Source organism: Python bivittatus, unplaced genomic scaffold (genome assembly GCF_059951505.1).
Source record: "Python bivittatus isolate LINGU-HERP-01145 unplaced genomic scaffold, Pbiv_v1 ctg000280_np1212, whole genome shotgun sequence".
NCBI lineage: Eukaryota > Metazoa > Chordata > Lepidosauria > Squamata > Pythonidae > Python > Python bivittatus.
This window is the reverse complement of record NW_028277066.1, coordinates 1,467,249-1,481,048: the sequence shown is the minus strand read 5'-3', so window position 1 is coordinate 1,481,048 and position 13,800 is coordinate 1,467,249. Positions and strand designations below refer to the sequence as shown.

The 13,800-nt window shown below is 43.8% G+C and overlaps 1 protein-coding gene across 3 annotated transcripts in view; it reads right to left on the bottom strand.

Annotated features, from left to right (window-relative positions):
• Nucleotides 1–1,161: 1,161 nt before the first annotated feature.
• PXN (paxillin) overlaps nt 1,162–13,800 on the bottom strand; it is a 65,884-nt gene continuing 53,245 nt past the window's right edge. For 2 of the 3 annotated variants that reach the window (XM_088143221.1, XM_088143222.1), the window contains 5 exons: nt 9,057–9,227; nt 7,840–8,013; nt 7,434–7,515; nt 6,077–6,225; nt 1,162–3,846 (listed from right to left, as the gene is read on the bottom strand). In XM_088143221.1, coding sequence (XP_087999347.1) covers nt 3,580–3,846; nt 6,077–6,225; nt 7,434–7,515; nt 7,840–8,013; nt 9,057–9,227 — 843 coding nt within the window. In that variant the 3' untranslated portion in view covers nt 1,162–3,579. Of the gene's footprint in view, nt 3,847–6,076; nt 6,226–7,433; nt 7,516–7,839; nt 8,014–9,056; nt 9,228–10,363; nt 10,424–11,621; nt 11,994–13,157; nt 13,428–13,800 lie in introns of all 3 variants that reach the window. The other variant, XM_088143223.1, reaches the window with a different exon arrangement.

Below are 13,800 nucleotides of genomic sequence, written 5' to 3'. Positions count from 1 at the left end.
AATTAATGGCATATTGAAAATCTGTAATCTCCATGACATTTGAGGTGGCATACATGGTTCCTAAATTATCATCTTACTATTTGTACCTGACCTTTTTATTTTCCTTACATGGTTTTTATCTCTGTCTACAGTATACTCTTTAAAATGTTTCATTAAAATTAAAAAAGAAAATTGTACCCACTTAGGCCTGTCTCTTTTCCTGGTATTTTACTAAATTATTTCCAATATAATGAATTACCAAAATGAAGGAAGTCCATGTTCTTAAAAAAAAGAAAATATATTCCTCTGAACTCTGGAAAAAGATAAAAATATTTGTAAAATAGCAGTGGGATGTGAGGTAATGAACAATGGGAATTTCAGACAGTTTTAATGCTAATTGGAAGCCCCTTTTGGACTTTTTGCAGAAAACAGAAAAAAATGACATTATTATGATATATGGACCTGAAGATTAGTAAAATTAATAGATTATAGAAAAATGGATGTTAAGGTGAAATCTTAGAGTAAGAGTTTAATGTATGTTTTACTTATATCTGCTGAAAAAAAATGGAAAGTCATTCTTTTTATTTGTTTTTCTCTCTTTACTTTTGCCTTCTTTCTCTTCATTCTTTTCTTCTATTCTCTTTCTTGATTATTAGTGTTTGTTAGTTTTTATCTATTTTTTAAAATTTAATGAAGTTATTATTTTTAAAAAAAGAGAAAATCTAAATGTGACACAACACTCAGGCACGGAGAAACAAATCAGGCTCCCCAAAGCCAAAAGTAATATATTTAGGGAGCCACAAACTTTGTATTTCCTTCCTTGCACACTGGACCGTTTCTAGACAGATTCACTTCGTGCTTCTTTGCCAAAAGTTTCTGCAGTCTTCCACAAGGCGCATCAGCGAAGCATCAGGTTGGGAGGGAAAGATTTAGCATTATACTAACCTCTGGTTAAAGGCAAGGATATCCTGGTTGAACATGCTGCTAAAATGGGAAGTGGGAAGTGAGGGTTTTCTAGATTTTGCTGACCTGCCAATCCTGCTCCAGCCAATTGCCAGCATGGCCCGTGGAGAGGGATGCTGGGAGCTGCATTTCAACATCTGGCCCCCAACCCCTGTATTCTGTCCTCAGTCCCACACACATGCACACAAGCACCCTCTAAGCCATGAACGACACAGAAACCTGTCTCAAATTTTTTATTAGCATCATCACAGGAACTTTAAGAAAGGGGAAGGGGCAACATATTTAAAAATGAATATGGAAAACGGAGAGGGGGAGAGAAATATAATTCCACAGGAAAACTCCCCTTCTCCTCCTGAGCAGAACAGCTGAAGCTTTAACCAAGACCCACTTCATTTTGAGGCACTTAAAAGAGGTTTTTTTTTTAAAAAAAAAGGGTATGAAGCACAGAAAAAACTGCCTATCATGCCAAAGCTACAGGATATTCCCTCCCCAAAAGAAGAAGAAAAAAGGCACATTTTCGTCCTAACCGAGAGCCTACCAAACCATTCGATTGGCTTTCCCATGTGGAAAGCGAGATAAAACACGCCAGATTGCAAAAAGAGCCTTCTCCCCAAATCCAGGGTTTGAAAAACCTTTAAAATGCTCAGAGAGCTCCATGCGTCAATGCAGCCAGGAAGGCCCTGCTGTCAGCATCTGGTTAAAAGACCTGACCCACATGGACCCACCCTGACCCACATGGACCCACGCAGAACATTTCTCCATGGAGTAATGGATTTCCACACAAGGCAGGAAGTTGGAGACATCATCTCCAAGGTCCCTTCTCAGTTTTCCATTCTATGATCCTAAAAGAAGACCCCAAGGGGTCCAAATTTATGGCCCTCTCGAGCTGCCTCCATCAGCCTGGGACCCACAGCCAAAGGTGTATTTCTGCCATTATTCCCATCTGAATGGCTGCCCGATTCCCCGTCGACAGAGAGACACCTGACATCGGCATGGCCAAATGCAACGTACGGCCACAGTATCTCCCGCTACAGAGATGAATTAGAGCACGCGTGGCCAAAAGAAAAAGAACAAAGTCTAGCCCTCAGAGGCTAAAATATATGTTGCAAAAAAACACCCCAAAAGTAACATCGGAAACAGGCTATAAAACTTAGAACCAAATGGGTTTTCACTTGTGCTTTTCTATCTGCCAAAGGAAGTTAAGGCTCTTAACTTTGCGAAAGAAAGTTGAATGACTTCCCAACACAATGGTTTGTAAGTTTACAAAATCCATTCCAGTTGAGTTCTGATCAATAGAAAATGACTTAATAAGCAAAAAAGAAAATACACAAACACACTCCTCGGAGAGTCCACCTCTCTGACCCCCAGATTAAAAAAGACTTTTTTATATATATATAATTAATAGTTGGTTTTAACAAAGCATCAAAGCTCATGGAGACAGGAACCAACGCAGCTAGGGCCCTGCCCAGAGCAATCAGATACTAAAAGCATCTGTCAAAAATGTTCATAAAACTAAAATTTCCATACAAGAGTTTTAAAAGCTTTTTTGTTATGCATTCAAGACCCAGTGTAAAAAAACCCAGCATTCCTCACCCAAACACACAGTATTCAGTTTGATAGCAAAAAGACCGTTTCTCTCACAATCAAAACACCGTGGAGAGAAAAAGGGCCTGAGCAGAACACCAAGGGGTTTATGAAATTGCTAAGTCAATATAAAAAGTCATTATTGCTCAGGTCATCTCTCTGGAGCATCTTTCACAGGCATGAGAAACGGGCTGGAGAAGAAGGAGAATCAAGAGGCAAAAAAGTCAAGGTTGGTGTGGTTTTACCTCTCAGGTGCAACCACAAAATAGGTTGGACCCTTGCCTATATGAGTTTTGCTCCAGAGGGACTGGGACACCTCACACCATCTGGAAATTTGCAATAGCGGATTTTTTCCCAACCCATGGAGAACCCCAGCATTCCAAGGAATTTTCAGACAGGGTCCGCCAGCAATTGTTGGAAAATCTCAGAAAAGAAAGATAAAGAGAAGGTCAATCTTATGCAACAGTGAGGTTTTATGGGGACCTGCTAGCATTTTGACCACCATTCTGTGAACCACTGAAGGAGAACGTAATGACTGTAGAAATCTTGTACAACCAATGTCCTCCAAACATGGCATCCACAAGATTTCACCCTCTTTATGTTCTTTGGGAGAATCCTCATTCCGTATCACCAAACTGAAATCACCTAACAACTCCCTTCATGGCTCAGATGTCATTAAGGTACAAAAAAGGTAATCTTCCCATTCAAATATCACTTCTGACTCAACATCTTCCAACTTGGCATCTTCCCAATGTCTTGGAACCAGAGCTCCCAGAATTCCCAAGCAATTCTGGGTCAGAATTCTGGGAGGTGTGGTTCTCCTATTAATTGAGGGGGGGCAGGTTGGAGAAGGTCCAACCTCAATGCTCTTTCTCTGGATTTTCCACCTTCACAGAGCAACTGTGAGCATCTCATTCACATCTACACACACGCTAATCCTTTTCCTCCTCATCTCCTACATCAACCCATTCATGCCTCAAGTTACTGAACTCGGAGGATATACAACAAGGCAGGGTTTCCTGGCAGGAGATATCACCGATGGTCAACTGAGCCTTAACAGAAGAGTTTCAGGAAACAGTTCTGACAATAGGGCTTGTCATTCTGCTCTTTGAAGGTTCCTTTGTTGAGCTGTTTGAGACAGAAGGCACAGACGAAGTGTTCTGGGTGGAATTTCTTGGCCATCGCAGTGATGCAGCGCCCCGTGATGGGCTTCTGGCAGCCAGAGCAGAGCGAGCCACGGCGTTCGTGGTAGTGCACCTCACAGTAGGGTTGCCCGTCATGTTCGAAGAAGCTGCCATTAATGAATGGAGTAAAGCATTCCTGCCAAGGAAGGAAAACCATCAATATCAGGGACTAGCAGCAAGGCAGGAGCTCTGAACAAAGAACACTTAAAAGCAAATTGCTCTTGATTTTAAAAAAATAGGATTGCTGGTGAGTATGCTGGCTGTTTATTACATCGATTAGAAATCTTGTGGGGAATGGCAGGAAGCCCTCAGGACACATAAACGATAAAAATAATAGAACAATCAAAACAATAAGTACAGGTAGTCCTTGCTTAACAACCACAATAGAAACCAGAAAATTCATCATTAAGCAGGGCAGTCATTAAGTGAGTCGTGTCCAATGTTATGACCTTTTTGCAGCAGTTGTTAAGCAAATCACATGGTCATTAAGCGAATCATATGGTCATTAAATGAGTCATGTGGTCATTAAATGAATCACCCAGTTCCCCTTTGATTTTGCTTGCCAGAAGCCAACTGGGAAGATCGCAAATGGTGATCACATGACACCGGGACGCTGAGACAGTTGTACTGTAAGTGCAAGGATCGGCCGTAAATCCCTTCATTCAGTGCCGTCGTAACTTCAAACAGTCGCTAAACAAATGGTCGTTAAGCAAGGACTACCTGTGTTTTTATAAAAGACTGGAAACTTTTTATGGACTTTTTGCTGAAATTGGATAAAAATGAACAGGTGATTTCTGGGTTTGCTGCTTAAAAGGGGTTGAATATAGGAAGAAGGAAATTATAATGTAGTTCTAAATGGGGAGAAATGACAAAAATTACAAAAGATTGTTTGTAACTGCTGTAAAGAAGATCAGAAGCTGCTTCTTTAACTTTTTCTTTTTTCTCTTCCTCTTTTTGTTTCTTGCACTTTTTCTTTCATCTTTTTTTCCTTTTTCTAATTTTCTTTTATACATTTGTGTTTTAATTATGTAAAAACTTTCAATAAAAATTATTATAATAGAAATGGTAAAACAATAAGTTAAATGAATAGTAAAGGAAAGAATAGATGGGTTGCGTGTATCTGTATGCATATGGACATATATCTATTCCATTTTAAAGAACTACCCTGGTAGAGCACAACATGTTTATCTGTCTCTTCTTCTATCTGACCAGGACCTTGTCATATCTTTCCACTTTGCCTGATTTTGTGCCATCATTTGTTCTATCTGTCCAGAACACATCCTCTCCAGCAGCCAACACCCAGATAAGCAGGGATTAACACCAGATGAACAATCAAGCTGAAAACAATACCCTAATCAAGGAACAGCCAAGGAGAAAACCACACCCCCACTAACACTGGCAGGGGAAGCTACTGTATATGAACAGGGAGCCAACCCCACACTCCCTTGCACTGATGATGTTATCTAGTTGGGTTATGAAATGTCTGCAGCAAACAACTACGCTCAGAGAGCAGCAAGGACTCCACAGTTCAACGCTGAGCTACCGATCTTCTCTTCTATTGGAAGTTAAATTATTATAAGTAACCACAAAAATGCTTAGGAGGAGAAGAAGAATGCCTTAGCTGGTACCCAAAGGCCATCAGCATCCCTTGGGCAGGCCCTTCAAATGCAAGGTCTCTACAACCAAGAAAGCCAGAGACAGCCAGTGCAGTCCAGAAGGGAAGGAGTTGGACCAGGAGTTCTAGTCCCTGCTCAGCTTCAGAAGCTCTCCAGGGACTCTGGGCCAATTCCTCCCTCTCAGCCCAACAACCAGGATGATCTAGTGGGAAAAATGCTGGTCTAGGAGTTTGGAGGCTCCATGGGGGATTTTGGGCCCATCAATCTCACCCAAACCAGCCAACAGCCAGGAGACAGTTTATGCATTTCAACACCACAAAGGAAAGCTTGTCAATTGGATACAACATGGAAATGTATTTGTGACCTTTCCCCCAAATTCATGCCCTCCAGATGGATGGGACTCAACCTTGTAGAATTCCCAGCCAACATCTCAAGAGGCACGGGGTTAGTTGGGACAATGCTGACCTGAATGGGCAGAAGGGCCTTCTGAGGGCCTCCAATAAGAAAACATATTTTAATTTCTTAGCAGCCATTAAAGTAGGGAAGGGATGTATATTGCTTCACTATGGCAAGCTACCAAAATGTGAAACATAAAGCAAACTGTGTTTGTCGAGTATATGATCCTTCCAAATGAGAGCTGTACCTGCTGAATCACCTTTCCCCCATCCCAGTAATGACCCTTGTGTCATCTTAGATGGGAGGGTAACCCCCAAAACAAAATGGAAAGAAAGGAATTGCGAGGTCTCCTACCCGGCAAACAAAACACTCAGGATGCCAGAGGGTGTTCAAGGCAGAGATATAGTTTTCCAAGATGGCACGGGCACAACCACCACACTTGGGAGCAAACATATCGAAGTAATCTTTGCGGCAGTAGGCTTTGCCATCCTTCTCGTGGAAGCCTAGAAGCAAAATGGAATAGGAACCTGGTTAACCAATCTTTTATCTGAAGAGCAGAATAAATGGCTTTTTCAAGAAAACAATACCTGGGTGTGGCCTGGATTCTAAATAGAAATAATGATTTCAAAATTAAGAGAAGTGGCTGCTGGGATAATATGTGGGGGAGATCTAAGTGGGTGAAGTTGCCTGTTTTCTCTATGGGATGGATGGATGGATGGATGGATGGATGGATGGATGGATGGATGGATGGATGGATGGATGGAGAATAGAGACAGAGGGGGAGGGGAGGGGAGGGGAGGGGAGGGGAGGGGAGGGGAGGGGAGGGAAGGGAAGGGAAGGGAAGGGAAGGGAAGGGAAGGGAAGGGAAGGGAAGGGAAGGGAAGGGAAGGGAAGGGAAGGGAAGGGAAGGGAAGGGAAGGGAAGGGAAGGGAAGGGAAGGGAAGGGAAGGGAAGGGAAGGGGGCTAATAAATCTTACCTGGTCTTGACCTAAGAGATTGCAGGGAAATTAAAACACAGGGACTCACTAATATAGGAATGAGCTCATCTTGCCAAGCTCTTATCCTCTAAACATGACTTCTGAAGCCTTTTACTAGGTTCAAATCACTAATTTCCTCATGAAAATGTAGCACAATTTTTTTCCACCTCTCAAGTTCTATGAAATGAACTACTGTCTGGTTCTTCCATTCAGCCTCCAGTCATTTCTCATATCTTTGCATGCATTACTGCACTTTCTACAGTGCCAATCTCTTATCTTTTTAGCTGGCAAAGTTTGGTATCCTAAGTTTGTAACTAAAGATGCCATGTAAGGACTGTTATGCCAGGCTAACATGTAACATAACCCTGTGAAAATGCTTGAAGTAAATTCTTACTCATCACTTGGAATGCATAGAGGTTAATATGATTATGTATTATTAATTCAGGAACTCCTTGCTTTATTTCTATACATACTATGCCAGGAGAAGAGACCTCTATATTATAGGTCATTTAAATGGCCCTGCACCAAATTTGTATGAATAATGCCTTCATCACCATTGCAAAATTGGGGGGTAGGGATGGGGATGGGGAGAGGAACAAGCAGAGATCAAATACAGGCCCTGGAATTGGAATATCAAGTCATAAGACCCAACATTCGATTCTTCAGGGCAAGTCACACATTTGGCAACAAGCTACATGGAGAAAAATCAGTAAATTATCTTTCAGGGACCATACCTTCAGGGCCAAAGAATGCTCCACATTGTGCGCAGAAGAAGTGTTCTGGGTGCCATGTCCTGTCCAAGGCTGTCACCACTTTCTGGTAAGAAACCATAAACAATAAAGAGTTGAAAGTAGATGCATGAAAACACAGGGTGTGCAGGCAGAACAATACAAACAACAGATCCAATGTGTTTTTCTCCAGATGCCTTGGACTTCCATTTGCATAATCCACTGTCCAGCCTGGCCAATGGCAAGGGATTATGGGAAGTCAAAATCAAGGTATCTTGGATTTCACTTGCATAATCCACCATCCAGCCTGGTCCATGTTGAGGGATTATGGGAGGTTAAGACCTCTAGAGGAAACAGGTCAGGAAAAACTGAGTTAATAGAAAAAGTAAGATGTCATGTATCAGGGACTTACATCCAGGATGGGACCATTGCAGTAGTAGCAGCGAGGTGAAAAGAGGTTGTGATAATCCTTCTCACAGTAGGGTTGACTGTCACGCTCAAAGAAATTCCGGGACCCGATCTCCTCCTGACAATGGGTGCAAACGAAATGCTCGGGGTGCCACGTCTTCCCCATTGCTGTGACAACCTACGATGGGAGAGGAACAGAAGAGAGTCCCAGCTCCAGGAAATGCTCCGCTTTCCAGCTGAAGGCATCTCATGTGAGAACAGGCAGAGCTCAGCACCAAGGACAGAAAATATTCTTGGAACTCAGGTGGCACGCTGGAGTGGAGTAGGAGGAAAATTGAATTATCTATCATCTCAAAAAGGGGTGTCCTTCATGGGCTGGATAGAATCACTGGAGATGCTCACTCCACCCCTGGCTAGGGGATAAATAGTGTACTCCAGGTTCTTCAGGACAGCCACTCCATTTATCTGTATGATTTTAATAGCCTTCTCTGATCTTTTTTAATTTTTTTTTTAATCTGCACTCAATCGTGACCAATTCTGCGGTGACTGCCTGGACAAGTCCCTGCAGTTTTCAAGGCAAGGTGTTTCAGAAGTGATTTGCCATTGCCTCCTTCCTAGAGCAGAGCCCAGCTGGCGAGCGCAGGAGGAGGGGTTTCTGTTGCTTCGCGCCTTTTTCGGGCGTGCGCAGCTTCCGCGTTACCGGCAACTGATCCCGTTTCCCATGCAAGTGCCGCCAGCATTTTTCCTCCCACCGGGATGAGAGTCCCCATTTATCTACTCATGTAAGTTTTCGAGCTGCTGGGTTGGCAGGAGCTGGGGAGGAAGCAGGAGCTCGCTCTGCTGCGCAGAGCTGGGCTCGAACCGCTGAAGTGTCGACCATTTCTGGCTGGCAACTTTCAGCGTCATTAAGCTGCTGCACCACCGCATCCCCTTTTTTAATATTTATGTTTGTTTATCTCCCACCTTAATTTATGCAACTCAAGGCAGGGTACATAGTACTTCCACCTCCTGTTTTCCCAACAACCACCCCATGAAGTGGGTTGGGTTGAGAGAGAGGGACTGGCCCACAGCCACCCAGCTAGCTCTCATGCCTAAGGGAGGAGCAGAACTCATGGACTCTTGGTTTCTAGTCTAGTGCTTCATCACTACACCAAACTGGCTCTCAACAATGGAGCTGAAGTTCTCCTTAGAGGAGCAGGGGGTGTTCTCCCTGAGGCTCACCTGTCCAGCAATTGGCTTCTTGCAGGCTCCACACACACCTTTGGCAACTGTTGCTACCCCAAGTTTGTTCAAGTCAGACTGGAGGCTTCCAAGCATGCTGTCCAACTGGCTGCCAGGCTTCGGAGGAGTGGAAGACGGATAGCTGCCACCACCTTTTCCCTGGGACATAAACTAAAGGAGAGACCCAAGCAGAGATGGTAAGGTAAAACCTGCCACAGAGTCCTTCTCCCCATGGAACTTCAACAAGCTGTTCTGAATTTCCATTCATGGATCCTGGAACTGTTGACGCAACTGCAGAAGCTGGCAAAGGATCACACTTGAGGACAGAATGGGTGGTTGCCAACAACTTTGTCAGAATGGTCTTCCTAAGAAGAGGATCAATACCCTAAGCATCTGCAAGCACAGACAATTTTCAAAGCACCTCCACACCACAGGGTTTCCACCATCATTTCCACTCCTCAACCCCTCAAAGCACAGTGAAGCAATTCTGAAATGCATTGAGGCCAGAGAAAAGAGGGAAGGAAAAGTTCCAGCCAATTTGGGGAGGGGGTAGATTGCTCGTAGTTACACAGTTGCTTCAAAAAAAGAAGACAAGCTTTGCTGTGATTTGGTATATGCCCACAGCAACACTAGCAACCGATGAACTCAGCCTCTTGGTAAATCTGACATAACCAAGGGTAGATCAGAAGCTGATTCCAAACTATCACAAAAGTTCTGTGTAGAAGAGCCTTCAGACAAATTAATGCATAAAGCAAAGTTACATGATCTCATGGCACGCTTTATAATAAGAATGGACAACCTGTAACCTTTCAGGCCCCCACCCCCTTTCTGAGCCTTTGAGAGTCCTCTCTGACTCCACCAGCATCTTTTGACCATGTTATTCTCATCCCTTGGAGGCAGGAATCACACAGGTCTGTAGGATTCATAAGCCATCCTTTGTACAGCTACGCCACTTGGATTATAATAACTTTCACTTCTCATAGGTCACTAGCAATTTAAGTGCTTGGCACGTAATTTGAAGTTTTATTGGTTCAGGTGCTGAATGTCTGTTGCCTTCTCTCCCTTTCTCCAGCCACAAAACTCTCCACGTCCTCAAGATGGTCATGCCATAAGCCCTCCAAACTCATGCTAAGTTTAAGAAGCCGACCACTTCTTTTAAGCTTGCAACAAAACAGACTGAGTCTTAGAAAAACACAGCAAACTGCATTTCTACAAACAACTCGAAACTCCATGCAAGATCCACATCTTTGCCAAAGAAATGTTTTCCACTCAACATGCTGGAGCAGGAATTAAAGCAAAGGTCCTGCCTTCTCAGGAGTGGGTGGGCGAGTAGCAAGAACGTGGTCCAAAGATGGAATAGGAGGGACCTGAAAAGTACAATTCATAATGAGCTGTAACCATTTTAAAAAGCTGAATAGATTGTTGAATTTAAGAAACTCCTGAATTCCATGCCTACTTTAAAAACATATTTTTTTCAGGGGGGAGTGGATTCTGAGTGCAAAACCTGGATCTTATTCTGCATCTAAAATAAAGGATTTCCCGTAACAACTTTACAAAGATGTGTGAGTTATAGAAAAGTTATTCCCAATTTTTTCTGGCCATTTTAGACTGAACCAGAACTACAGGTTTGATTTGACTTCACTTGCATCTGCTTTCAATGAAAATAAAACACCTGTGTTAACTCTCCAGTCATTTTCCCTTCCGCCATGTTGAACATGGCAATTTGGTCAAAACTTCTGGAACCTCCAAAAGCAAAATCCTGGGGGCACTGCAGCTCTGACCCTCTGGATGTACACATCTACCTTAGATATAAGCTGGGCTAGCTATACATCTATTATGGGGTCGCTAGGAGACAAAAACTGCTCGATGGCACATAATCAATCAATCAATCATTCAAGCTACAGACTTTTCTAAGTGGAGCTAGAATGGAGAGGAAGGAGACAAGCTGTATATTGAACCATGGAGCCCCTGGATGCTTCTGCAGCACAAAATCCCGAAGGCTTCGGACAGCCAGAAAGAGTTCGGATTCTTCCTTCACATCTAGGGTGATTTTTGAGCCTAACAATTACTGTCTAGCATAACATGCAGAGCTTCTACAAACTCACATCCAATGTCACCACAAATCCCAGCCAAGCAGTCTTCAGCAATGGGACTTTTGAGCTAAAGACATATTCCTCCTTATATTTTACAATGGTCTAATTAATTCTTGGACCAATTATTCTGGTCGAATTATGGAATGCTAGGCTGTACCCAACCCAACACATGCCACGGACTTTCCCACCATAGCACCTCAGATTCTGCACACAATCTTCCTCAACGGGGCGCACTCTGGATTTCAGTTCCTAAAGTTCCCTAGCCAGCATTGCCATTGTAGAGACTTCTGGGAGTTAAAGTTCCCACATCTGAAGGACACCAGGTCAGGAAAGCCTGGAGTCCGTATTTACACAGACTTAGTTTCGCGATGGAAACTGAACTCAGTGATGTCCCAGTTGCTCTTCCCTCTGAGTTAGGATCAGTGAAAGCCTTATTCTAATGAAGCAGGATAACATCAAAGGGAGACCATGCCTGCTGTGGTGGGGAGAAGGAATCTTCCTCTGTCTGACAGCTAACCGACACCATCATTTTGGAGGAAGGCACCGTTCCTATGGGCTGTGTGGGAATCGATGCCTGATGGGTGGGACCTTCTTCCAACAGCATTTCCCACTGGAGCGGAGGCTGAGTCGGATGGGCAGATGGCACATACCGCAGCTGAGGGATATGGGGCGATGGGGGCAGGGGCAGGGGAGGTGGTGGTGGTGGAGCAGGTGGGAGAGAAGAGCCAAGAGTGGCTTTGACAGAGGCTGCCTTTGAGACATCTTTAGGAAGCTGCAGTGGAGGAGAAGGTGGGACAGAGATTGTTCTTCTCAGAGGGAGAGGTGACGTAGCAGGAATAATAACCTAAGAAAAAAGCAGGAAGAAACATGAACAGTCCAAAGACATCTTGCTCAGAAAAACTTGAATGTACCAGAAGAAGATAACATAGGACAACCTTCTCCAACCTGGGCATTTCCCAAAGGGTAGATGTCAACTCCCAGAATTCTCACCAATGGTCATGAAGGCTGGGAGATTCTGAGAGTTGAAATCTACCCCTCTGGAGGGCAACAGGTTGGAGAAAGCTGATGTAAGGCAATAGTACTGGCAACCGGACCTCGCAGGACATAAAACTTCCATCGAAACGCAAAAGTAGCAAAAATGGAACAACTACTACTAGAGGCACCTCCAAGTAGAAGCAAGTGGGAAAGCAGGCACCTTTGTAGGCTTTCATCTGTTTAAGCCCCTTGTGCCCCCAACTGGGTGAAAGGGCCTTAAAAAGCTATCAAATGATGCTAGGCATATCATCCAAGAAAGCGGCAATCAAAGGTTTTGCTTGGAAAAATCCAGGAGGCCTCATTCTACATCTGAGGTTTCAATTTCTAAGGAACTGACCTATAACTGGTCCATGATGGGGATCTCAAATCCATTATAGATGAAAATAGTCCAGAGGAGTACAGATTACAAGCCAAATTGTACGGGAATCCAACAAACTAAGCCTACAATTACAAATGATTGAAATAACCAGTTAGAGAGCAGAAGGAAAGCTCCCCATCTCTTTTACTTACTAGTAATCAACCAGGAAAAAAAGCTTATCTTGAATTCCATTGTGCTTTTCTGGTGTCCAGCAGAACATTAATGCCCACAATTGTATAAGGGATAGATCCTTATTTTGACACACAATAAAGACAGCATCTGCATTTCTCTCATTTCAGAAGCTGCATCACAGTGTTCATCTGCTCTCTCAATGCCCAGGTTAGGGACCTCTAGCCTAACTTTCAAATTGACTGCCAGGATTCTTATGGGTGAAGCACGAATGGTGCAGCTTAGACAATTGTTTTGGTTTCCTCTGCTGTAGGGATGACCAAGAAGAGAGAGGATTCATCTGCTGCCAGGAATGGAAATGCTTTTTCTGGAACTATCAAGAGGTGCTCTGCCATAAGTGACCAAGAACTATTTTCGTCCTACCAACTGGAAGACTCCTTCAGACCTCCCTGTGATGTGGTGGGAACGAAAACTGTTTCTTTCTACCTTTTCTATTTGTTGACTACCATCTTTCTCCTTCTTCTGAGGCCTGGAGGTAATGATGACCCCCTCGGTCAGCCAGTCTTCCGGGCTTCGCTGCCATTCCTCCTGCTCTGCTTTGCTGATGCCCAGCCTGTCTTGCAGCTCCTCTATCAGGCGGTCTTGGGAGACGTTTTTATGGAAGATGACTGGGCCCAGCTTGCGTCTCGGTGAGAGATCACGGCACATTGGATGCACGTTGGAGATCTCTTTTGTTTTCCTGATTACAGATTTGATCTTAATGGGAGGAAAATGTCAGGTTCAGTAAGTTCCCCCTTTAACCGAACAGCACAGAATGCATGGTCTTCAAGTTCAACATGGTTAGTGGACACAAACAGGAAAAGCTGAAGTCATTCCTTCCTCAGCTGGGGGATAGTCATTTTGGTACATCCACAAGCAGCCGATCCATCATTAGAAAAGCTCTCCAATGCCAGCCACATCACCCAAACACAAAAACTCAGCTCAGTTGGCCGAATATAACAGCAGACGCTTTGTCGGGGGTTAGAAAACCCTTAAAACCACCACAATCAACGGACAGCCTTTTCAGGATTCATGAATTCAGAGGGAAACCCAAGTATGAAAACATGGAGGTATTGCTTGTAGGAGAGCA